The 25,147-nt window shown below is 44.4% G+C and overlaps 2 protein-coding genes across 45 annotated transcripts in view; one reads left to right on the top strand and one right to left on the bottom strand.

The window, feature by feature from the left end:
- Nucleotides 1–25,147, top strand: part of LOC142032347 (alcohol dehydrogenase 1-like) — a 330,614-nt gene that overhangs the window by 203,255 nt on the left and 102,212 nt on the right. For 38 of the 43 annotated variants that reach the window (XM_075031193.1, XM_075031006.1, XM_075031212.1 and 35 more), the window contains 6 exons: nucleotides 742–1,043; nucleotides 1,177–1,229; nucleotides 1,598–1,716; nucleotides 2,074–2,236; nucleotides 10,753–10,848; nucleotides 19,131–19,263. The gene's annotated coding sequence lies outside the window, so the exon portion shown is untranslated. Of the gene's footprint in view, nucleotides 1–741; nucleotides 1,044–1,176; nucleotides 1,230–1,526; nucleotides 1,717–2,073; nucleotides 2,237–10,752; nucleotides 10,849–19,130; nucleotides 19,264–25,147 lie in introns of all 43 variants that reach the window. The other 5 variants (XM_075031131.1, XM_075031239.1, XM_075031076.1 and 2 more) reach the window with 5 other exon arrangements.
- On the bottom strand, nucleotides 6,503–25,004 carry LOC142032645 (uncharacterized protein C4orf17 homolog). Of its 2 annotated transcripts, XM_075031521.1 has the most exons (8): nucleotides 13,350–13,534; nucleotides 11,388–11,594; nucleotides 10,745–10,800; nucleotides 9,151–9,315; nucleotides 8,531–8,612; nucleotides 7,962–8,118; nucleotides 7,620–7,663; nucleotides 6,503–6,711 (listed from the first exon to the last, which is right to left on the bottom strand). In XM_075031521.1, exons 1-8 carry the CDS (start codon nucleotides 13,450–13,452, stop codon nucleotides 6,620–6,622), a joined length of 906 nt encoding a protein of 301 aa, XP_074887622.1. In that variant the 5' UTR covers nucleotides 13,453–13,534; the 3' UTR covers nucleotides 6,503–6,619. The 2 variants fall into 2 exon arrangements, with proteins under 2 accessions (XP_074887622.1, XP_074887613.1); XM_075031512.1 differs by lacking the exons at nucleotides 6,503–6,711; nucleotides 13,350–13,534 and adding an exon at nucleotides 24,433–25,004 and having other exon boundaries at nucleotides 7,499–7,663.

Raw genomic sequence — 25,147 nt, 5'->3', positions numbered from 1 at the left:
GGGATTGTTTTTTCTGCATGTTGGCTCTGTCAGCGCAGCCTTCTCCAGTGAAGTAGTTATCTGTAGAAAACTACGCGGCTGTTGAGCACAGGGGAGCTGCTACTATTAAAAAATAATACTTGTTATTGAAAAGGAGAGGGTATAATTGTAACTGATTTGAATGCAGAACGTTTTGCTGAGTTAACAGTTCAGTCTGTTCATCCCCTTACTTGCTGTGTTTTGACCACTGACAGTGGCCAGCATCAGTGGTTGGCCAGTGTCTTTGGTTCTCAGAAGAAATAAAAATTAATTTTGAAGGTGTACAGCTTGTTCACCTTTTTTTTTCCCCCCAAATGGCTTTAGTTCTATCACAAGATAACCTCTTTGATTTTTTCTGTTTCTATGTTTGAAAATAGTTTGTGTACACATAATAGTACTGCTGATGGTTTTTCTTTTATGTTTAATCCAGTGTGATTCCCTGCTTTTATGCCGTTGTGTTTTCACAGAGTTTCTAATTGGAAACTGTTGAATAGCTGCAATGTAGCAGGCAGAGTTTTAGACGGGATCTGAATACAGATTATAATCTCTCTGGTATTTTACATGTTACTGTTTGCAGAGGCACTAACCTAGCTTTAAACAAGAAAAGGCCATCTCGTACTTATTATTTTTTCTTTATTCAGGTTTACAGTAGGTGTAGAGTAATATTTTTTCTAATTGCACTTCTTGTTAATAACACTCATACTACTGTTTTGTTTCTTACAGGATTGGTGAGGGAAGAGCTTGCTTTCAGTGAAATATTTATCAAGTGTTGAGGAACAAGTCAGGAAACCCAGCCAAAAGCGAATGTCATCAGAAACACCAAGAGAAAGTCCAGAGGTGCCAACAGAAAACACCATGTCTCCTGAAGTTCCTGATGTGGAAGGAAAGGTGAAGTCAAGTGACAGTCCGGTAGAGAGACAGGAGGCAGGCTCAGACAAGGAAGAATGCCTTGAGCCCATGTCCAAGAGGCAAAGGAAGAAGCTGTTGAAGCAGAAACAGTGGGAAGAACAGAAAGATCTACAGAGGTGTGGTTTGCAAAATAGCTTTTGCAGGATCATGTGTAGTATTGAGTGCTAATAATAATGATGTGTCAGCAGAATTTGCGTGTGGATTGCTTTAGCAAATCAAGGCAGTTGAACTAGTTTTCTCCCATGCCAGGTTTAAAGCAGTAGTCACAGGCTACTCCATCTGCATATGAAGAAGCTATAAAGGTAAGCATTCTCTCTTCATACTAGAAGTGTTCCTCAACTTGAAGAGGATGTCGGGAGGGATTCAAACTTGCATGTTTTTGGTTTGTCGGAGGGGAGAAGTAACATGTGGCTTTGTCCCTTTCTGAATGGGCTGCGTCCTCTTTCCCCAGTGCTGTCAGACTTGGTGAATCTTACAAAGTCAGTGACTAAAAAAAATTTCTTTTGACACATGAAATGCTCTGCTGTAAGTTATGTTGACTTACAACCTGTTAAAATAGTTTTGGAAGATGATGAGCTTCTGTTTTATTTTGTTGAGAGAAACCTTATCTGCAAATGGGCTGGTGGTGGTTTATCCTTGTCCTGCTGAATGCAAAGTGTTCCTCCCCCAGAGAGTGGCTGTTAAAGTTGCTGTCTCCGAAATTTGATCTCCCAACTGCCTGCTCCCGTCAGGGGACCAGAGGGAAGAAACAACTGTTTCAGAAGTCTTTTGAAAAACTTGAAACAGGAGGTAAATTGCCTTCCACATTCCGATTCCGATAGTGCAATTTTGGCAATCTTTTTGGTTGTTTCTGTTATGAGACCTGACTCGGAGCACCCGTAAATCCACGCAACTCCCACTATTGACTTCGTTGAATTTGTGTCAGATGTCTGTCTTTGTAGGTATATACAGAACTTCACAAAGATGGGGGGTGTGTTTCATGCTGGTATCAGCCTAGCACAAATGGAAGCAACAGGATAAGTTTAAACTACCACGGTCATGGGACAACCACCTTGATCGTAGAAGTATGCATTTGTGTGCATAACACGTGCCTCAGCAGATTTGGCAGCACTTTTTGAAGATGTATTTGTTTGTTTGTCTCTTTAGGCAGAAACGAAAAGAAAAACGCCAGAAGAGAAAACTTGAACGTCAGTCAAAATCGGACTCCAGTAGTGAAGTGAATGACAGAAAGCGTATGCGAAGGGAAGTTGTTCCTAGTACACTTCGCCTCATTGTGGACTGCAGCTTTGATGACCTGATGGTGCTAAAGGTAAAAGAAACTTACTCTTCACGTACAAATGTTGAAAGGTTCTCCAGTGACAGTGCTGATGCAACGTCAGAGCGCAAAAACTGGAGAGCAGCTTGTGGAGGACAGTTAGCATGTTTCAGATTGTGGTGACTCCCAGACCTGCTTAGGTCAGTTGCTGAATTTTTTAGGGTTTGGAATGTACATTTATATAAGCTTGCCAAAGATTTTTGTTTGCCTTCATGGAGATGCGGTAAGTTGGTTTGATTCCAAAAACAGGAATATAGAAACAGTTTGTGCCGTATGTTCACCATGAAGCTACGCACAGTTCTGCCTCAGAATGGTTTTGCTAGAGGGGCTGCAAATGCCCCATCAAGTTACTTTCTCTTTCAAAGTGGACCTAAGGCTCCCAGCCATGTTAGTAAGTATGTGTGGAAATAAGAATTTTGAGCATTAGGAGGATACCGAGCTTTTCCTCTCAGTCACACGAGAGGTAGTTGGTAGAGTTGGTAATAGTTGATGTTAACCTAATGCATTTTATTCTTTTTCTTAACTGCTTAATGAAATTGCTTTAAATGGTGGCACAGCTGCCTGAGCTCAGTTCTTTGATTTTTTTCTGAGAGCTCTGAAGACTTGCCCATATTTAGTTATCACGATAAAGTGCATAACTCATTTCTGTGTTCACTGCACAATGCAAAGATTTTACGTGTTTATTGAATAGGCCAGATCTGCAGTGACAGCATAACCTCTCTGAAGAAGGACAGAAATAAATACTTGCAGAGGAATGTTGGTTTGCAAGCTGAGCACTTCATGAAACATTTAGAAATACTTGACGTGGATGCATGACCATTTAAATTGGTGTACTATCCAAACCTTCTCAGTAACAGCAGACAGATCCTAAAGACAGCAGACTCCCAGCTGTTGGGGGTAGGGACAAGTGATAGTTCAGAAGATAGGGCATCTAATTTTATTAAAGGACATAGAAATGCAGCTGCCTTGCCAGAGTAGCCTGAAGAGTTTCTCCATCCCTGCTGCACCCTGACGTGACTGTAAGAATCTGCTTCAGCATCTCCTGCTAAAGAATCCAGGTCACTGATAAAGCAGGCAGGTAGGATCAAGGAAGGCGTCGGAGGACACATACACAGCTTAAGCTTAGGGTGAAAACGTGACTGGGCAGCATTTGTATTGGGGAATGGCAAAGTTCAGGATGGATTGACAGGTTACTACGTATCTGAGAGACTTCCCAACATAAAGGACTTTAATTCTGATCTTGAGATTCACACATTGAACATAACCTTGTTCTTCCTTTACTACTAGTGTATTGAGTTTGCATGGCAAGGTTTTGGTAGCGGGGTGGGCTACAGAGGTGGCTTCTGTGAGAAGCTGCTAGAAGCTTCCCCTATGTCTGACGGGGCCAACGCCAGCCAGCTCCAAGATGGACCCCCTGCTGGCCAAGGCTGAGCCCATTAGTGACAGTGGTAGCGCCTCTGGGAGAAGAGATTTAAGAAGGGGAAAGGAAAAAGCAACCTGCGCGACACCAGTCGCAGCCGGGAAAGAGAATATGTGAGAGAAACGACCCTGCAGATGCCCAGGTCAGTGAAGAAGGAGGGGGAGGTCGTGCTCCAGGTGACAGAGCGGAGATTCCTCTGCAGCCCGTGGGGAAGACCATGGTGAGGCAGGTTGTCGCCCTGCAGCCCATGGAGGTCCACGGTGGAGCAGATATCCACCTGCAGCCCGTGGAGGACCCCACGCCGGAGCAGGTGGATGCCCGAAGGAGGCTGTGACCCCGTGGGAAGCCTGCGCTGGAGTAGGCTCCTGGCAGGACCTGTGGCCCCATGGGGCGAGAAGCCCACGCTGGAGCAGGTTTTCTGGCAGGACTTGTGACCCGGCGGGGGACCCATGCTGGAGCAATCTGTTCCAGAAGGACTGCACCCCATGGGAAGGCTTCCTATTGGAGAAGTTTGTGGGGGACTGTCTCCCATGGGAGGGACCCCACGGTGGAGCAGGGGAAGGCTGTGAGAAGTCCTGCCCCTGAGGAGGAAGGGGCAGCAGAGACCACGTGTGATGAACTGACCCCAACCCCCATTCCCTGTCTCCCTGTGCTGCTGGAGGGGGGAGGAGGTAGAGAATTCAGAAGTGAAGCTGTGCCCGGGAAGAAGGGAGGGGTGGGGGAAGGTGTTTTAAGGTTTGGTTTTATTTCTCATTATCGTACTCTGATTTTGATTGGTAATGAATGAAATTAATTTTCCCCAAGTTGAGTCTGTTTTGCCTGTGACAGTAATTGCTGAGTGATCTCCCTGTCCTTATCTCGACCCACAAGCCTTTTGCTATATTTTCTCTCCCCTGTCCAGCTGGTGGGGGGGAGCGATAGAGCGGCTTTGGTGGGCACCTGGTGTCCAGCCGGGGTCAACCCACCACAACTAGGATGGGTGAAGTGCCCCTGAGGAAGCTTTATTTTCAGACATCTAGCAAATACAGTAACAGATGCTTTGGGAAGGGAAATGACTGCGAAGATGCGATTGTAACTGTCCTTGCAAACTATCAGTCACCCTTCTGGCTCTAACATGTTTGCTCAGTAACCTATCAGCTTCATGAAGGAAATGCAACCGTGCTGTTGCAAGACTATGTTAACGTGGTTGCGTTAATTTTGGTTCTGTTTGGCAGTGAGCCTCTGAGGCATAATTAAGTTTTTCAGGCTCAGCTAATGCAGCATGATGCTGAGAGACAGCTGATAAGAAACACTAAGGACAGAGATTTATATGGAATTAAGGCAATCTGAGTATGGCCCAAAAGCTTTTGGTCAAGTATCTGCCCCATTCACTAAGTCATTACCACAACTCGGTCAGCGTGTAGTCACTCAACCCTGCTGTTTGGTTTCCAGTTCACTTGGTTTCCGGTTTAGTTTCCAGCTGACTTTGTAATGTTTACACCTAAGACACAAGGGAAGTTTCAAAGCACTGCCAGCTCCTCTCTTGCTTGAAGCTCTGCTCCCATTTGCCATGGCCTGCAGGCTCATACTCTTGCACAGCTGTATAGGAATTACATATCTGCTAAACTGATACCCATTAAATCGTTTTGTAGAAGTGAGTTTCTGCATCTGTGGTCTGAGTTGGCAAGTGGACCTGTGTCACGACCATTCTGGGTGACCAGCCTTCTGCTGGCCATTCACAAATACTCCGTTCATTGATTTGCGGCTACAGGTTACTTCAAGCCCCCCAGCCTGCTTCATCTGGTGCTCTAGCATGGCTAGGCATGTGCAGCAGTGAGTGAGCACCAAGGGAAAGCAGAGCTGAGATTGTCCCCCAGGTCTTAGCATAGCCCTCTCCTGCAGTGGGAAATGGGAATGGAGGTGGTAGTTGTTACTGCAGTAGACGTGATTTGAAGTGAAGGCAGGGGCTCTTGGAAAGAGTATACTGAGCTCTGCTCTGAGCTAAGCTCCTCTTTCCTTAACGCTGTGCTAACAGGATTTTTCTCCTTGCCCATCAAACAGCCAGATGTTTTGAATGAGCCTGTCTGCACTGAATAATCTTGCTCTGGAAAATAAATGGAAGTAGGGTCGATTTATCACCTTTCTTTGGTTTTGTGAGAAGAGATTGACAGAGATATGTTTAAAACAGATAAACCCCGATTCTCCTCCTTTCACAGTTCACTCACGAGGCCTGAAAAAGGGCCAGATGTGTTTCTGTCATTGTTGGCCTCTGTTTTGGTGGCTTGAGGTTTGCATGGTGGTTTTAATGTTTGTTTGGTGTCATCCTGTCCCATTCGTGTCCCATGTTCCCCCTCCTCCCCCCATTGGATACTACGGTTTGTGATTCTTCTCTGCTAACGATGAGAACTATGGAAGCAAATTTTAGCTTGCTGTGAGGCAGACATCTGCAGTTAGTCTGCAGGCCAGATTTTGAAAATCCAGGGTCTTTTTTCTTCCAGTGCCTAGGGCTTGATGTGCATCTCTGCAGATAATGTGTGTGTGCCCCTCTTCTTACCCCAGTATGTCTGTGACTGTAGAGTCAAGTCTGCACACAAGAGCTCTTTGTGCAGGCCTGGCTGAGTCACACAAAACAATGAATCCGGTGCCCAAAAGTGTTGCCTCTGTCCTTTTTTTTCATTTAGCGCACTTCTCATGTACCTCTGCAGCATGGTTTGGTTGAATTGCTTGAGGACTAAATATAATGAGCATAAAATTATTTTAACAGGGAGTCTGAACAGATATCTTTATAACATAACTGCTAAGAATACATATTTCTGTATGTGATAGTGACTGGGAGATGCTTAAGTGGCTCTGAATGGGGGGGGGGGGGGGGCTCCACTGGAAAGGGGGATATCTGTTGTTTGGGGTGGCTGTGGCACAGGTCAGACTTCTGATGAGAGTGTGAAGGCAGGATGGTCTCTTCTTTCCATAGCACTTTCTCAGTTGGAGTTCTTCCCTGGGAGCAGCCTGTCTACTTGTCCTGGACCTCTGTTCCTCAGCCTTGAAAGCAAATGACATTCTTTCTCCCTTTCTGGAAAACATTTTGAAAAAGGAAGCTGTATGTTATCAGGATAGGCTTAGGATTATGTTAGACTGGTTTGGCTTTGTTCCATAAGCAGACGAGAAGCACATCCACTCATTAGCAAAGAAGCCTCCTTGGACACCACTTCGAAAAGGAGAGGGTTGCTTTGGAGGTTTCTTCTTTTTCCTTCTCATTCTCACGTAAGATTACTCTTCACCCACTCCTCCAGTAGAGTTACAAACAACAGTAAATGCTGGTAGCATTAGAACTGGCATGAATGGCTTTATTAAAATGATAACGTACTATGGGACTGACTTTTGTTGCCTCTGTGTGCTTCAGAAGGGACACAAAGAGGTGATAGTGGTGTTTCTTGGGAGTGCCAGTATTGTTGGCTTGCCCTGACTGGGTAGAGGATGCAAAAGCGGGCTTTGGTAGCTGAAAAAGTCTGAGAAGGCCTGATTTCGCCTGCAAAGGGTGAGGGAGATGTGTTAGGTGAGGGCAAATCCCAAAGTTGACTGGCAGGAGTTTCAGCTTTTATATGACTTACAGGAGCAGATTTTAGTGAAGAGATTAAATGAGTGCCTCTTTCTAGCAAGAGGCAGGTGCAATTGTACGCATGTCCCTCACCTTGCTGTATTTCTGAGTTACAGCAGTTAGAAGATTTACATGAATGTCGTATCAAGAGAAACTAATTGAGTGGCTGCAAGGATGGAGGGTCTTGGCTATCTAGCTCTTAAAGAACTTAAATTCAGGTTTTAAATGTCATTTCTCATATTGTCACTGAATTCTATGATTCTAATTTGCATCCTGCTGCGAAGGCAAAAGTTAGAGCTTCTGAACATTCACAGTCCCTGTACTGTTTGGTGACTAGCGTCCTAGACACATGTGTCTTAACATTTATAATTTCCATTACTTACTCTGTTTCACATTTCGACTGGCCCCTGATTCTTTAGCCGAAGACCTGAGTGAAAAAAAGAGAACGTCTGACTTTACAACTGGTATAGACTGTGCACTGCAATATATGGGAGGTTTTTCTCAAAGGGGTTTCAAGTGCTCCTAAAATTTTGTGATGTTCCTGTAATAACTCAATTTGTATCCAAAAGTGTGGGGTTGTTTGTAGTGAGGAGCACTTTTGATGAAGGCTGTGCATGATAAACTTCAGTCACAAAGTTGCATTTTTCATGGGAGGAGAAAACAAAAATTTCTGGGTTTGAGGTTTGGCTTATCCCTAATCCTAGCAACCTCACATCAGATTTTACCTGGACTGATTCATCTCCCCTCCTGGAGCCTTCTGAAGAGTAGGGAGAGGCTTTACTGGACTCTGGCTACTCATGTTCTCTGCTGTAGCTTCATTAGAATTCAGCACAGCTTTATCAGTCATCTCTGAATGTATCAGACTGGACACAAGGTCTTTCTCTGAAAAGTGAAGGTAGAAATGTTATTAAAGTTCCCACTCGCTGATCTGGATGTTTAGGGGGGAATTCAGGAGTTCCCTTACCTCATTTTCAAAGGGCTTAAGGACATCAGAGAGACATGTTATGTTTGCTTTCTGCCTCCCCCCAGCCCACAGCAGCCCAGAGCTCCACTGGGAGAGCACGTTTTTCCACCCTGCACCAAACCTGAGTGCGCTGAGGTCTGAGTGACTAATTTGTGTGTACTGTCGCCTTACTGCTTAGCACAGCCACAACTGGGCCAAGCACACTTCACTGTATCCTAGTCCTTCCACCTCAGCAACCCCCTCCAGTTCAGGTCTATGAGAAATTCAGGGGTTTATGCGAATGTACAAGAGGGCCTGTTTTTCAGAAAGGGATACAGATGCACGTGTTACCTTTTTTACTTGCCCTTGCGAACCATTTTTGGATCTCGGTAATTGAATCTGTCTGCAAAATTTCGCTCAGTTTTTCCAGCACCTGGAAGATGTACAGGATGGTTACCCTGAAGGAAGAGAAGCTGATTCACAACAGTTTTTGCATGTGTTTTAGTTAAGCTCTAGCTGTGTGAGTGTGCAGTTCTACAGTTGTGCAAATTGCCTAGCCTAAGATGACCCATCAGTTTTGCCACAGTATAAGCTAAGGACAGCAGCAGTCTGCAAAAGGTGATGTTGAGTGAGTCCCGTGTACACAGCGCTTCAGAGACACAGGAAGGAAATCCTAAGCAGTGTTTACTACATATAAAGCCCCTTGCATGTGATGTAATATTTGCAGGCTGGTTTTAGAGAACAAGTTTCAGCCCGTGTGCTAGCTGCATTGCTCCCCCAGTGACTGCCCATAGCAGCTTGTGTTCAGGTGAAAGAAACTCAAGAGTAAATGCTAAATACAAAAGTCAGTAGACTCCGCACTGGGGCAGTGGGGGAAGGGAATCTGACCAATAAAGTCCCATGCCATCCTCAGGAGAAATCAAAATGTGTAACATCATAGGAAGCCATATACTGTAGCACTCGTGTCTTACCTTTATTTTCTGATCCAGGTATCTCGAGTCAGAATTCACATTCTTCTGGATGCAGGGACTGTAATCCAAGTTGATGAGTGGAGTGGAGGGCTGGGTGAGAGACGCGACGTGGTTTCCCTCTCTGTTTGCAGATTGTGCAGAGGCTTGGAATTGTTTTTTCAAAAGCTTTTCCAAAATAGAAAACAATGTGTAAAGGAATGGCTTGACTCCATTTAAGCAGCAATTAAAGGCAACGTGAAGTGTATGGTTAACACTAGTCCCCAGCAAGGCTGTGCAACAGAAAACACATCTAAAACTGTTATTTGCTTGAATATAGCCACCTGTAGGTTAATTGGATAGGTTAATTGTTACAGCTTCTAATATACAGTCACTGAGAATAATAATAGATATCTGTGGCATAATGCGTAACATTGGATGAGAATGAAAGTGATGCCAGGTAACTACTGATGGAAATCAGATGAGAAAGGGATTAAATCTGGACCTCTGTGGTCTGTTTGCTTTTCCATCGTGGGTTTGTAGCATGCTGCTGAGCCACTGCTCTTCATTTCTCTGTGTGCAGGCTTCACCAGTCTATTAAAGGACGAGGAATTAAAACGTGATTGGCAGAAGGTTCTGTTTGTAAGTGCAGAGGAAAAGCAAAAGGCAGCTAACAGCTATTAACAGGCTAGTTTACTGAGTGAGGCTATATGCCAGTATCTGTCCATTATATAGTTATTTTGCAGCCAAACCACAGTAAATGCAGTTTGAAGAACTGTGTTTTGCATGTATAAATGAACAGTAAAAATAAAGCATGGTCTTTACTATACCCATCTCTCAGGAACGACATAACATTTCGAGAGAGCCCCACCCCCAGTTAAAATAGAAAAGTTAGGAGAAAAGTGAGTCCTTATTTTTAGCATCTTTACTGCAAAACGTCTTCGTAGTGCCCTCTCCTATCCAGTAGCAGTGCAGAAACCCTTGCATTCCCTTTTTCTCAAGAGCGTGCAATCCTCCTTGCGATACCATTTGTAATGGAATACTGACTTAGCCCTCAGCTCTCATGCGGTTGTAATAGGGGAGACGAGTCATTAGATAGCCTGCAGCTTGAGACTAAGGAGTTATTGCAGAAAGAATCTTTTACTGGAATTTATGAACACAGCAGCAAAGTTGGATCTAAAGCCCAGCGTGCCGCTTGTACAAAACAGTGTCAGCAAAAGTGAAACTGTTGGCAGTAAGTAATCTAAAGAATCTTTGTGTTGTGAAGGGAGGAGGTTTTTTCTTGTGCTTGTTTGTTGTATAGTGTGACATTTTTTCCTCAGCAGTTTGAAACAAAGTGAATTTTATTCCCATCTTCATTGGGTTTGGCCATTTTTCTTGCTAGCGAAGCACAGTGACATTACAGTGCTGAAAGTGATACAGTTATGGCTTAGTTATTACCCTACTTGACACCGTCTCCCTTCCAAGCTCTCATGTTCTACACACGGGATCCTCACATCCCTCCTTTTGGTTCTGTGCTGTCCTCCTTAGCAGTCTGAGACTGTCAGTTCAGGTTACAGTGTTGAGAAAGTGAGAGAGAGAGTGCCGAAATAAAGAGCTGTGTCTTTTTTTCCCCTACCTTTTCAGGTGAAGGAGGGTTATTTTGAATCCTTCCAGGAACATCTGCACATCCTCCTGGAAATCAACAGGCAGAGTGTTTTCTCAAGTTGAAGAATAAAGGCCGTAAGATACACCTTATGTTATATTGGGGTGGGGGACATTTTTAATTGCTAAAATGCACAAGCCATATTTTAGATATCTCTAAGGGGGTCTATTTCTTCCCTTTTTTGTGTGCTTTTACTACCTCACATAGTACATTAATGCAATTATTTGCTGAGATGCCTAAGACATCTGAAGAAAATCCTGGAAAGTGTATTTCATAGATACATGCTTACAGTGGTGTGTAGCTACTACTGCAGAGTGTTGCTTACGGATGGCATAATTGCTGATAATTGTGAAGTTATTAGATGTCTAGTGTGCATATAATCTCTAAAAGCTATGAAGATGCAAGGGTAATTAGCAAGGAGAAATCTGTGGTGACTAACACGCATAGAAGGGAAGAAACACTTGCCTTTTAAATGTACATTCATTGCCCTATGTTCCCTTTACCTGGACCTGAGCTGTGATGACACAGTGCCCTGGCTGAGACCCGGTTGCATCTTTAACGGCTCAGGTTCCTCTTCTGCTGCTGTATAATAGGGCAGTTTGGTGCCTCTACTCACGTGTCATGGACTGTGGAGTGCCTAGCTGCCTTCGCGTGAAGCCCTCGAGCTTTGGAAGGTAGCAGTTGGCAGACATGTTGCTTGTGGCATTCCTAGGTAGCACGTGTTCTTGTTCAGCTTCTTGCTTGAGGATGACTTTGTTGCCAGCAGATGGGTATTCTCTTGAAAAGTTGCTTCTTACGAGACAGACCGGAGCGTTGTTTAATCCTGTGCAAAAAAACGAAGGATACAGTCTTTAGTACAATAAACACCCACAGTTAATTTAACAGGTGATCTCTAAGGAGAGTCTCGGCTGGAAGAATGGAAAGCAGGGGTATCAAATCTGAAATTTGTGTGTAATAATACAGGGCTTACGGAATGGTGTGTAGACTTGGCATACTTGAATAGATGGCAGAGGGCCAAAAGCAGTCTGTTACAGAGGATGGTGTGATCAATCACTACCTGAACAGTGACAATGTTGCAGATAAAATCTGGAGAGTGGCCAGGTAGGGTGAAGAATGCTCATTTAGCGATGCCAATCAGGAGGTGAGAATCATTGTTCTACCTCTCTTAAAAAGCTTGTAGTTTTCAATGAGAGTTGCAGCATTTAATGAAGAACTAGAACCCTCCTTTCTTCGCCAGGGTAAAAGGAATTTTATAAACGGCCACTGTTTTTATCATTAGTGTAAGTCAAACTGGATTTAACATGGCAAAGAAGCAGTGCTATTAAGTAGCTGATGAGGATTTTCAGAACCTTGATTCTGTTTGGTATCTGACATAAGACAAATCTTAAGCAGAAAGTAATTACAGCTGAACATTACTCTACTGAGAGTACAAATATATCCACCAAATTAATCTGGCTAAGCTGTGTAAGACTTTGGTCTTTGCTGGCTGTGGCCAACTTGTCTTTTTTACCAGCCTCTAGAAAAAGAGAGAGATGCACACAAATATGTATTTTATTTTTTATGTGTTCTATGTTTCTACGTTAGGTAGATTTTATATATATATATATATATATATACATACATATGCACACACAGATACACAGAGTTGTGTACATTATATGCTGGGTGGTCAATCTGAAAGGAGGAGTCTTGCTTCGTTCCTTCCAAGGCACCCCTTCCAAGACACAAGAAATTAAATTTTATTGCGAACTGATTTGGTCCTGCATCATCCTTCATCCCTTATTACAGAAGTTGTATCACAGATTCATCAGCTACCAATACCAATCCTGATGAAATATCTACTTATTCTAACTGTCCCCAAAAAACTCAGCAGAGATTTTTTTTCCCCTTCATGATCCTTCTATGCCTTCTGCAGTATAAATCTGGCTGTGTACCAGCAATTTGCCTTCAGCTGCTGCCAGAAAGGTGTCTTTGTGCAAACCTACAGGGTCAGCTTCTTGAAACAAAAGCCAATCCCTAGAATCCCTATTTTGTCTGCTGATGCAAATGGCACACTGATTTTGACTGTATTCCTTTCAGGTATAGGCAGAGTAATCACAGCTAGATCTAGCATCCAGCAGAGCAGCATGGTGTTTTTAGAGCACCAGGTTACTCTTATTAAATGCTGCATTGTGCAATATGTTGCTCCTGGAAAGGTACAAGAATTATTTAGATGAGAGTGAAATAGAGAAAAAAATTGTGACAACCCGTCTCTGGCACTTACGGTACACTCGTGAGCACAGAAGGAAAGAGGAAGAAATTACTTTAGCTTGAGGGAAATTATTTTAGCTTAAAAGAAATCCCAGACAGTTGTCTTGGCAAAATAGTTCTAGTTGTACCTTGTAAAGAATTTAGTGCTAAAGATGCTTAGTGGATTGAAATCAAGGTAATGGCTTTTTTGGATGAAATGCTTCTCTTGGAAACAGGAAACAGGAGCAGTGGGTGCTTTTGGAACAAAATCACGTTATGCTCGCATTTCTCTTTGTGCTTGCCAGGGCAGTTGTCCAGGCTATCTGTGTGGTCCCTCAACAACTCTTACCTGGCATGTGACAGACCATCCTAGGATGGGGAACATTCCTGGAGAAGTAGTACCTTTCCCTTGAGCGGCTAGACTGAGAGTAACATCGGTCGTAGTTCCACATGTTGTGGTTGAACTGAGGTTCGTACACTGATATGAAATCAGTATTTGTTGTGTAAACTTTCTTATTCTTTTGTGGAGCGTCTTCCGGCAGAGCGGGTTGGCTCTTCTGCTGATGGCCTGAGGCCAAACACTGGAGGTGAAGTAAAGAACATGAACTCACATAGACGGAAAGGTAGTGGAAATTTCAGTTACTCTTCTTCTTGTCGTTTCTACCTCTTGCATATACAATTTGGAGAAGCACAGGAGGGTGGAAGCAAGCTAGCTACTGCTCCACTCCTAGGTAGTTACCTCGGGCAACCAATGCTGCTTGTGTGTGCCGCTCCTTCCTGTGCATATCTGAGACACCTTTTTGTAGTAACAGACTATATTGAAGCAGGGGGAGTGGATTGCTTTCTGACTTGTGATGAAAAGTGCAGGGACAAATGACGATAGCAAAGGAGACGACCAGGCCTTTTTGGTTTCTGTCTTTACTAAGGGTTGCGTATGCAGAGGGGCAGTCCCATGTCTCTTAGTACTTGGTATCTGCTCTAGATTTTGGGTTTAGAGGTTGAATAATACACTAGCAGCTTATGACCATTAACTTGTTTGGTTTTTTTCCCTTTCCTGTAGTAGCAGTCATTAATGGTCACAGTGTTCTTTGCCTCTGGCACTTACTTAGAATACTCAGTACCATAACGTCTAAGATTGGGAACATCCTAAGAATGGCATTTCATTGAGGCGCCTTGCAAATGTCACACAGAAGAGTTACATCAGGAGAGACTCTGGACCTGAGTAAGGCAGCCCAGTCTGCTCCCTGTATAACAACCAGCGCAACTTAAGAAAAGGTGACAGGTGATAGTAGTAGGCGACACTCTTCTGAGAGGTACAGAGGCTGAGCTGACACACTCTCTAGAGAGCCGTGCTGCTTACTGGGGGCTTGTATCAGGGATGTCACCAAGAGACCACCAAGCCTTGTACGGCCCACTGACTATTATCTGCTGCTGTTGTTTCCTGTGGGCACCAGTGATACAACCAGGAGCAGTCTGAGGAGTATCAAGAAGGACTACAGAGCCCTGGGAGCGGTGGTAAGGGACTCTGGAGCACAGGTAGTTTTTCATCAGTCCTCCCAGTCAGAGGGAAGGGGTTTGAAAGAGCCAGTCAACCTGGCAAATCAACAAATGGTTACGGGACTGGTGCCACAGCCAGGGGTTCAGCTACTTAGACGATGGGACTCGCTTTGAGAAACGTGGCCTACTGGTGGCAGATGGAGTCCATCTGTCAGAGAAGGGGAAGAGCATCTTCGGTCATAGGCTTGCCAAGCTGGCGAAGAGAGCTTTAAACTAAAGTTGCTGGGGGAGGGGAACCTCAATCCATCCCACTCCTACCGGTCTGATGCCAGTGTCAGCAGGGAATGCCCAGAGCCTAGAAAGGGATCACAGGTCAGCAGGAGAGCACCTGAAGAGCAGCACAAAGGAATTCCAGCCACTCCAGCCAGTAAGTCAGCTTCATCAGGGGCCCAACTTAAATGCCTCTATGCAAACAAACGTAGCATGGGGAATAAACAAGAGGAGTTAGACATGTGCGCACGCCTGCAGGGCAATGATCTTACTGGCATCACGGAGACGTGGTGGGATGGCTGCTATGACTGGAGTGCTGGAACGGAAGGATACAGGGTTTTTAGGAAGGACAGGCAGGGGAAATGAGGAGGGGGTGTCACCATCTACGTCAATGACCAGTTGGAGTGCGTGGGGCTCTGCCTGGGGATGGGTGAGGAGCTGACCAAGAGCTTATGGGTCAGGATTAAAGGGAGGGCAGGGACAGGTGACATTACAGGGGGAGTCTGCTACAGGCCACCCGACCAGGAAGACCGAGCAGATGAGGCTCTCAGGAGCAGCCTCACGTTCACAAGCCCTAGACCTCATGGGGGACTTCAACCACCCCAATATCTGTTGGAGATACAACCCAGCAGGGCATAAGCAATCCAGGAGGTTGCTGGAATGCGTTGATGATTACTTCCTTCTCCAAGTGATAGAGGAGCCAACAAGGAGAGGTGCTATGCTGGACCTTGTTCTCATCAGCTAGGAGGGGCTGGTGGGGAATGTGAAGCTCAAGGGCAGCCTTGGCTGCAGCGACCATGAAATGGTGGAGTTCGGGATCCTCAGGGCAGTGAGGAGAGCGCACAGCAAGCTTGTTACCCTGGACTTCAGGAGAGCAGACTTGGGCCTCTTCAGGGGTCTGCTTGGTAGAGTACCATGGGATAAAGCCCTGGAGGGTAGAGGGGCCCAAGCAAGCTGGTTAATACTCCAAGCTCAGGAGCAATGCATCCCAACAAAGAGGAAGTCAGGCAAAAATGCCAGGAGGCCTGCATGGATGAACAAGGAGCTCCTGGACAAACTCAAACACAGAAAGGAAGACTACAGAGGGTGGAAGCAAGGACAGGTAGCCTGGGAGGAATACAGAGAAATTGTCCGAGCAGCCAGGGATCAGGTTAGGAAAGCTAAACCCCTGATAGAATTTAATCTGGCCAGGGCCATCAAGGGCAACAAGAAAAGCTTCTGTAGGTACATTGGTGATAAAAGGAAGGCTAGGGAAAATGTGGGCCCTCTCTGGAAGGAAATGGGAGACCTGGTTATCTGGGACTTGGAGAAGGCTGAGGTACTCAGCGACTTTTTTGCCTCAGTCTTCACTGGCACGTGCTCCAGCCACACCACCCAGGTCGCAGAAGGCAAAGGCAGGGAGTGGGAGAAAGAAGAACCATTGGAGTAGATCAGGTTCGAGACCATGTAAGGAACCTGAAGGTGCACAAGTCCACGGGACCTGATGAGATGCATCTGCGGGTCCTGAGGGAACTGGTGGCTGAAGTGGCTAAGCCACTATCCATCATATTCGAGAAGTCATGGCAGTCTGGGGAAGTTCCCACGGGCTGGAAAAGGGGAAATAAACCCCTCATTTTTAAAAAGGGAAAAAAGGAAGACCCAGGGAACAACAGGCCTGTCAGTCTCACCTCCGTGCGTGGCAAGATCATGGAGTAGATCCTTCTGGAAACTATGCTGAGGCACATGGAAAATAAGGAAGTGATTGGTGACAGCCAGCATGGCTTCACTAAGGACAAATCATGCCTAACAAATTTGGCGGTCTTCTACGACGGGGTTACAGTGTTGGTGAATAAGGGAATAGCAGCTGATGTCATCTACCTGGATTTGTGCAAAGCATTTGACACTGTCCCACGCAACATCCTTGTCTCTAAATTGGAGAGACATGGATTGGACAGATGGAGCACTCGCTGGATAAGGAATTGGCTGGATGGTCACCCTCAAAGAGTTGTTGTCAATGTCTCAATGGCCAAGTGGAGACCAGTGATGAGTGGCATTCCTCAGGGGTCGGTATTGGGATCAGCACTGTTTAACATCTTTGTTGCCAACATGGACGGTGGGATTGAGTGCACCCTCAGCAAGTTTGCGAACAACACCAACCTGTGTGGTGCGGTCGGCAAGCTGGAGGGAAGGAATGCTATCCAGAGGGATCTTGACAGGCTTGAGAGGTGGGCCTTTGCGAACCTCATGAAGTTCAATAAGGCCAAGTGCAAGGTCCTGCACATGGGTTGGGGCGATCTCAGGCACAAATACAGGCTGGGCAGAGAATGGATTGAGAGCAGCCCTGCGGAGAAGCGCTTGGGGATGTTGGTTGATGAGAAGCTCAACATAACCCAGCAATGTGTGTTTGCTGCATCAAAAGAAGCATGACCAGCAGGTTGAGGGAGGTGATTCTCCCCCTCTACTCCACTCTTGTGAGACCCCACCTGGAGTACTTGTGTTCAGCTCTGGGGCCCCCAACATATGAAGGACATGGACCTGTTGGAGTGAGTCCAGAGGATGGCCACAAAGATGATCAGAAGGCTGGAGCACCTCTCCTATGAAGACAGGCTGAGAGAGTTGGGGTTGTTCAGCCCGGAGAAGAGAAGGCTCAAGGGAGACCTTCCAGCAGCCTTCCAGTACCTAAAGGGGGCCTACAGAAAAGCTGGAGAGGGACTTTTTACAAGGCCATGTAGTGATAGGATGAGGGGTAATGGCTTTAAACTGAAAGAGTGGAGATTTAGATTAGATATTAGGAAAAAATTCTTTACTGTGAGGGTGGTGAGGCACTGGAACAGGTTGCCCAGAGAAGGTGTGGATGCCCCCTCCCTGGAAGCGTTCAAGGCCAGGTTGGATGGGGCTTTGAGCAGCCTGGTCTAGTGGAAGGTGTCCCTGCCCATGGCAGGGGGGTTGGATCTAGAAGATCTTTAAGGTCCCTTCCAACCCAAACCATTCTGTGATTCATTCTAAGATTCAAATAGAAGAAATTCACCTGTAAAGGCTGCCGATTGTAAGAGCCTGGATGGGCTGAGGATGGAATAAGCATTTGTCAGTTATCTGCTGGGGTCAGGAGGCAGCATATTTTAAGGAATATGTGGAGAGAAGAGGGTTGGGAAAGGACAGGACATCTTTTTTAAGTAGCTGTTAATGTTTTGCAAGGTTACATTTTTATTCCATAACTACATCTGACTAGGGGAAAAACTCAAGTGAACTGACAGATTTTGCAGTGTGCATAGAAGGTCAAGAGACGTGAGAAGGCTTGCCCAACTGAAACCAAAAAGTATAAATTCCATAGTTGAAGGTCCTGTCTTAAGGTCATCCTATGCCCTAACAAACCAACTGGGGCAAGGTCGGTGTTTGTCACCTGTGAATCATCACATTTCAGTGCACGAGGAGGCAGGGTGGAAGCTACAGTTCATCCAAATGGTTTGTAGCTTACTGCAAGCTCAGCCTTTTTTTTTTTTTTTTTTTTTCAAATTTAAAATACCTGTATCTCCTGATACCAAAAGTAAAAATACACATCTTCTGATTTTGGTTGTAGTGGATTGATTGAATAATGAAATAATGAAGATGGCTATTTTGTGTAACATCCTGATTGCACTTGTATTTCTCAGCCAACTTTTATAACTTAAAAAAAATAATAATTAATTGGGAGACTAGCTTTTCCAAAGCCCTATAAATTTTTTTACCATAAAATATCCTCTCCATATGCTTAAGATTAAATGCTTACTCAAAATAATGTATAAAGTAACTTGGAGGAGCAGAAGTCACATTCTTTATTCTGGGCCTTCTGTTTTTCTACATAATCCTGCTTACGTTTTTGTGTTGGCTCTCTATAAAGGACTAACTATATCTAACTGAAGTTTTTTAAAATTAAGTTCATGTGGGAGGGTTCTCTAATAAATTGTTTAGTGGGTTTTCTGTGGTAATCTAAACGGTCTTGTGAAACATACTTCTAGAATCTCACTAGTTATTTAGCAGCCTCAGAGTATTATATACAGTAATTGCTGGTACAATATGTTTTGGGGATTTTAGGTGTGTTACTTTACCAAAATAGCAACTTACGACATTGTTAATATTTAAATCAGTAGAATTAAATGCAGCGATACCATGAACAACTGGATGTTTGACAGAACAATGTTACCAGCCAGCGCTGTCATTTTTGTATTGTAGGTAAAACCGCACACAAAATGTTGATTATCATTGCAGTATTCAAAAATACTTGAAGGCTTCCTGTTTCCTTACAAAGGATGTGTACAACAGTTATTTAGAGTAGTCTTCTATCTGACTGTGCTAATGGGTTCTTGAGAGAAAATGAAACTTAGGTCATTTATTGCTTTTTCACTAGTTCTCCGTCTGTACCCGGAAAGTGTGTAAGTGATGTAATGGACAGAAAGGTCTAACTACCTGAGAAACAGCGCAGTAGAGGTCCTCCTCGGCAGGATGCTAAGTCGGCAGTACCTTTTTGCCTGCTGCAGCAGGTAAGATTCACCCTGTAGCAAGGATTCACGTCTTTCCTTGGGTAGGGGTCTTCAGCTGAGCGAGCAGCAGCCTGGCTTGTCTGCTCTGCTGAGCAGCTGTGACAGGCGCAGGGCTGGTGATCCGGGGAGGTTCTAGAACCGATTCTGTTGACAATTCTGAACTGTGCGCCACCGCGGCAGCAGCACAGCCGCATCTTTTGCCTGACGTTAGCAGAGGGAAGAGCTTGTGTACCTCCACTTCATCCTTTATGTTTTTAGCACTCTTCCTCTTTAACATGAGGATATTCATGACCAGAAATAACCGATTTCTGTAGAGAATTAGTATTTGCGTGTGGACACAGAAAAAAAGGCTGTGCACAGGACTATAAAATCACCTGGCCTTGGGGTTTTGTGTTCAAGAAAATTCATGCTTTTGGACAAGATTTTAGGGATGATTTTTTCTAGAGTACAAGTGCAGTGCTACATAGTTTCAACAGGTGAAATTGTCATCATCAAGTAGGGTTAATGGGGTTAAGTGAGTAAGCGTAAAAATGTATTTTCAGGCATTGACCAGTAAGGATCTTAAATGTAGTCATGCGATTGCAGTTTGAATCTAGTAACAGAAAGAAAATCTAGAAATCTAAATTGCAATGTGGCCACCGTTTATTGCCAGAGATTTCTCCAATGGTGCTTTGTCCACAAAACCCAGATTCCTGCTACACTGAAGTTGCAACTCCAGTACACTTTTCAGGTCGCCTTAGAAACCCTCCAAGTTTACAAGCGTTATCATGTAGACTCAGACACTCAGTCACAGGATATTTTGTGTGTCTGGGTTTCACAGGCTCCTATTTCCTTACCACTGCTCATATTCCAGAAAGCACAGCTGTGGGAGATGACTTTTCCCTCCCTGTGATGGTGGACCAGAATCAGTGCTTTTGGTCGCACAGGGGGGCCATAGCAGTCCATTAGCTTGTGGTCTCCAGGTGCAGCTATTTCAGGACATTGTACCTGTGAGTGACTGCTACTCATTTAATTTTTTGTTGGTTTTGTAGGTTTTGCAAGCCATCTTGGGAACAAAGAGGAGGGTAAAAACTTTGGCTCTGCGGTCATCAATAAATTACATTTAAGTTGCTCGTCATGATTTTAAGGTCTTTTGCAGAAAAATGGGGCACACTTTCTTTTTGTACTCGGCAGAAGTGGGAATACGTGGCATTGTCCACAAGAAGTTGGAGAAAAGCAATAAATGGAAGAAGTGTGGGGAGGTTTTTTTACACTTGGGGGGAAAAAGAGGAGCGTGACTGGTGTGACTCTGTCATTACAACGAACGTTTGGATAACTTACAGGCTAAGATGCTGTGGAATCTTGTCAAGAAGAGAAGGCAGCTGATAGCAGAAGCTCTAAGAAAGGGTCCATGCAGCTGCTAGCTTCTGATCCTGTGTATTGGGTCTGGCTGAGATGGAGTTAATACTCCCCACAGCAGCCCTCATAGCACTGTGCTCTGCATCAGTAGCTAGAAAGGTGTTGATAGCACACCAGTGTTTTGGCTGCTGCTGAGCAGTGCTGGCACAGCATCAAGGCTGTCTCTCCAACATTTTTGCCCTCCCTTCAATGGCAGGCTGGGGCAGGGCAAGATCTTGGGAGGGGACATAACCAGGACAGCTGACCTAAACTCACCAAACAGATATTCCATACCATATGGCATCAGCTCAGATGTAAAAGCTAAGTAAAGGGAGACGGAAGTGGGGGGCATTTTGTCTTCCGGAGCAACCACTACACGTACGGAAGCCCTGCTTCCCGAGAAGCGGCTAGACATCGCCTGCTGATGGGAAGTAGAGAATAACATCATTTGTTTTTCCTTTTGCTTTCGCGCGCGCGACCTTTGCTATCACTTTATTAAACTGTCCTTATCTTGACCCACGAGCCTTTTGTTATATTTTTCTCCCCCCTGTCCAGCTGAGGAGGGGGAGTGATAGAGCGGCTTTGGTGGGCACCTGGCATCCAACCAGGGTCAACCCACCACATCCTGCAACCCAAAATGGCCTGTTACCATTTGCTTTGTTGTAAGGCCCAGGTAGAGAAGAGGCTGTTGTCGTGGAGGCACCGAGGTAACATGAAGCACGGGCTGATTTTGAGTTGTCACACGTGGGGACACAAAGTGTCAGGACCTGTGGGGCATGTGTTAAGATGTATATTTTGTTCCTGAAAACACTTTTATCAGTTCTTTTTAAATAAAGCCAGCAAGGTTGGCATGAAATTGTGGATCTACCTCCTCATGAATCCTCTGTGTCTATGGATGGGGGAAGAGCACAAGAGAGCCAGAGTTAACAGAAAATACCTGCATCTTTGCTACATGTAAGAAACAGCGGGCCATTGTTGCAAGGAAGGATTCAAGAAATTCAAAGAATGTGGAAGGGACTGCAAGGTAGAAGTCTTTCATACTGCTGTTCAGTTAATTTTCAAGTAGCTATGACAACAAAATGGCTTCCTGGGGACCATGACTGTCTGCCTACAGAACAGAGTGCAAGCTGCAAACCTTGTTTTTCCAGTATACTTCATTTTTTATAATCGCTTGGGATTTACAAGTAGTCGCTATAAAAGCAACCTAAGCAAATAGCCAGCCGGACTCATTAAAAGGGAGCTGCCATTAAGATCTCACATAGTGCAGTATTGTCTTTATCCAAATACAGCAAATGGAAGTGAGGTTCTGGAACAGCACTTCCCTGAGATGCAGTACAAGGAGCTTAACTTTATTTGGTAAATTGATGAAAGGGATCATTTGGGAAAACTTTTGGTTTTTACAAAGCAGAGGGATAGATTCATTGACTGGGAAATACAATCTAATTCTGTGACTAGGATGCCTAGGGAGAGGTACTACTGCTGATGCTGCAAGACAACTTCATAATGTGTTCAACGTTATGAAGAAGATGACATATCTAAAAGGAGAAAGGGAGAATTGATCGACTCAGGTGAAGAGCAGTAGTGTTAGTTGCCAAAGTTATGTGTTCTGTGATGTTTGGATACCGTATGGTTCCCTTATTCAGCTCAGCCTGTTGATTTCAGTGGGAGGTGAAAGGATGAAATATTATTAAGGAATCGGAATCTGCCAGTAATTCTGGCCCTTCGCCTTTTCACGCTTTCCCCAGAGCTGACCCATATTTCTTCCACTATAGTGCTATAGAAATACTAAGATTATTTTTAAATTTTAAAAGGAATAGCTCTTTGGGACACGTATTTTGTTGCTGTGTGAAAAACATTTTCCAGATGTTAATTGAGGTTGACATTGGAAAAAAAAGGTTGAATTCATGCCTGGGTCCACCAGTTTAGACATAATGAAGGATCTTAAGTTACTCTTGAAACTTATTCTTATCTATATCTTCACATCAGTTATCTATACCATCTTTACCTTGGACGGCCTCCAGGAGTCTGGGCTCAACGTGAAGTCCTATTTTCAAAAGCCTAAGTCTTGCGGAAAGCAAGAAAGATTTGGCCCTTAAGCTGAGTGGATACATAGGGAAAACTCAGAACTAGATTTGGGGATTTGCATGCACAGGATATCAAATCCAAGGATTTATGCAATGCCTATCTGTATAAGAAAACAGCTATGATGTTCTGTAGAAGTGTAAAACTGAGCTGGAGAATTAAGTTTTAAAGGTACGTTAGATCTTGCACCCAGCTAGAACTCAGAAGTCGAGAAAGATGGGCCAGATAGAGCAGAGCATTACAGATTTCTTTCAGCTTTGGATCAAACAGCAGCTGAAATCTTGAAATAAAAGGCTGGCTGAAAATGCTTTGGGAGTCCTTGATAAAAGTCTTGGTGAAAGGTAATTGAAAGAAGTCTGGATTGGTGGGTGATTCCAGCAATTTCCTTTGGTTTCAAAATTTGTTAATGTTTCTTAAAGCAGTGGTTCTCGGGAGGGGCTCTCTTTGCGTCCGTGGGAAGGTGCTTCTGAAAGACCTCTAGTCAAAGCTGGAGAGACACAATATCTGTTCCAAATGGCATCCAACTTTTTGATTAAAAAAAATAGATGATAGAGTAAGCAGCACCAGCTACAGTCCTGGTAGCAGTCCTGTGCAATTTCCTATGCAGTTCAGAGGATTACGACCTACATAAAGATCTACAGTAAAGTAAAACCATGAACCACTTTGTTGTCCCCATTCCTACAATTCCCAACTCCAGCTCTATAGTGATAGAGAAAGAAGCGTTCAGGATCATATCATGGAGATACAAAGATAACTTTCTCAGTGCCAGATGTTCTTCAGGCAAAAGAAATACCATCTCTGTTTTCAGTTGCATTTGTGGCAGTTTCTAGCTAAAATCAGTTTGCGAGCAGAACAGCCTGGGACAATAAATAGCAACTGTGAGTAAACAATGACAAAACAGACAGAAATGGTAGATAAAAGCCTCTGATCTTTCTATGTTCGAATATCTCCAGGCTGCGAGGGGAGGGGCTGCTGTAACATTTGAAGATCTGGATCCTTTCCTGAACTGCCAGTTGGGAGACATTGCAAGGCAGTTATTATCAGTGCTTACTATCAATTGGGAACCTGCTTCCTCATGACTGAATTCCATGATTCTATCACTCCTTTCAGGAGTGGATTTAGTATGTTCAGTAATGCCAGATATGATTATTTAACAAGTAGGAACATTTATTCAGTGGTTAAGTGCCCCTCTTGGTTCTGATTTCAGGCTAAAATCAGGCAGTAAATTGCTTTGCTTCTCTAAGCTTTTTCTTTCCACCTATTTATTTTACTGGTACCTGACAACCATAATTGTCCTCCAGCTCCCCTTGTACAGTGGCGCGCACAGAAAAGGTGAGGTGGGACTGAAAAGGAAAGCCAGCAAAGCTCTACAGGCAGCACATACTGCTGGCTTTGGAGATCACTAAATGTACTTTCTTTTTTTTTTTTTTTTTTTGCATTTTGGATTTACATATTGTATGCAAGTTGTAGCACTGGTCGGCACTCTGGTGTTCTAGCTTGTGGCATGTTATTTAAGAAAGCACATTTATTCCTTGTTTGCAATCTACAGGCCTGGCTGTCTTATTCTCAAGATTTTCAAGAAGGACACCCTTGCATATTTCAGGCATGGCCCACTAAAGCATTGCACTGGAAGCAGAGATTAATCACTGTACTGTTTTGTGATAGGAAAAGACAAGAAATTAGTTTCTGGTAACACAAATAAATACTCACCTGCAGCGCTCTCAGGCATTTCTTAAAGAAAAATCCTTCTTTGAATCCTAGCTTCAGCTGCACCAAGTTAACAAAACTGTAGAAAAATAGGCAGGGAAGTTCTCTGCTTCACCCTGCTGTCCCCAGGGAAGATCAGCTCTGGCACGCTTGCCTAACCAGGTCTTACAGACCTCCAAGATGATGGTGCCACACCATCTCCAAGCAATCTACCTTTTTTGCTATCCATGCCCAGAGGAAGTTTTCTTCTGCAGTGTAACTTGAATCTTCCTTTTTTCAGTGTAAGTCAATTTTTTCCCTGGCCACCATGGAGATGGAGAACAGAACATGAAAAAGAAAAGCTGCACGGAAGCTCTAGAAGAATATGATCACTGTGTTTCACCATCAGACATCATTGCTCTGCTTATGAAAGCTCTGATTTTCATTGCTGAGCTTTGAAAAGTTGTGGATACTGCCAGAACTATTACTCAGCAATCCTGAGCAGCTGCTGAACAGCAGAACACATCCAGAGATCTTTACACCTGTCTAATAAAACATTAGAAAGGCAATAAAGAAAGTATGGCTTGATGAACCTGAGAAGAAAGTCTCAGAAGCAGGAAATATGAAGGGGATATGGCAGAAAGTCAAACCTTCTGGATGAAATAGGCAAACTTGACTTTAGTGGCATGCAACAGGCAGCTCACAGCAAGGTGCCATAAGTAAGCCTGTTGTCTCGTTC

Source organism: Buteo buteo, chromosome 1, assembly GCF_964188355.1.
Source record: "Buteo buteo chromosome 1, bButBut1.hap1.1, whole genome shotgun sequence".
In the NCBI taxonomy this organism is placed as follows: Eukaryota; Metazoa; Chordata; class Aves; order Accipitriformes; family Accipitridae; genus Buteo; species Buteo buteo.
This window is presented reverse-complemented; position numbering and strand designations above follow the sequence as displayed.

Excerpts from the sequence above, each read along its gene's own strand:
- LOC142032645 (XM_075031521.1), bottom strand. The coding sequence starts at position 13,452 with ATGTGGAACTACGACCGATGTTACTCTCAGTCTAGCCGCTCAAGGGAA. Across the intron at positions 9,316-10,744 it reads ACCCTCCTTCACCTGAAAAG|CTTTTGAAAAAACAATTCCA; the intron begins GTAGGGGAAAAA and ends ATTTTGGAAAAG. Across the intron at positions 8,613-9,150 it reads ACCTGGATCAGAAAATAAAG|GTGCTGGAAAAACTGAGCGA; the intron begins GTAAGACACGAG and ends TACATCTTCCAG.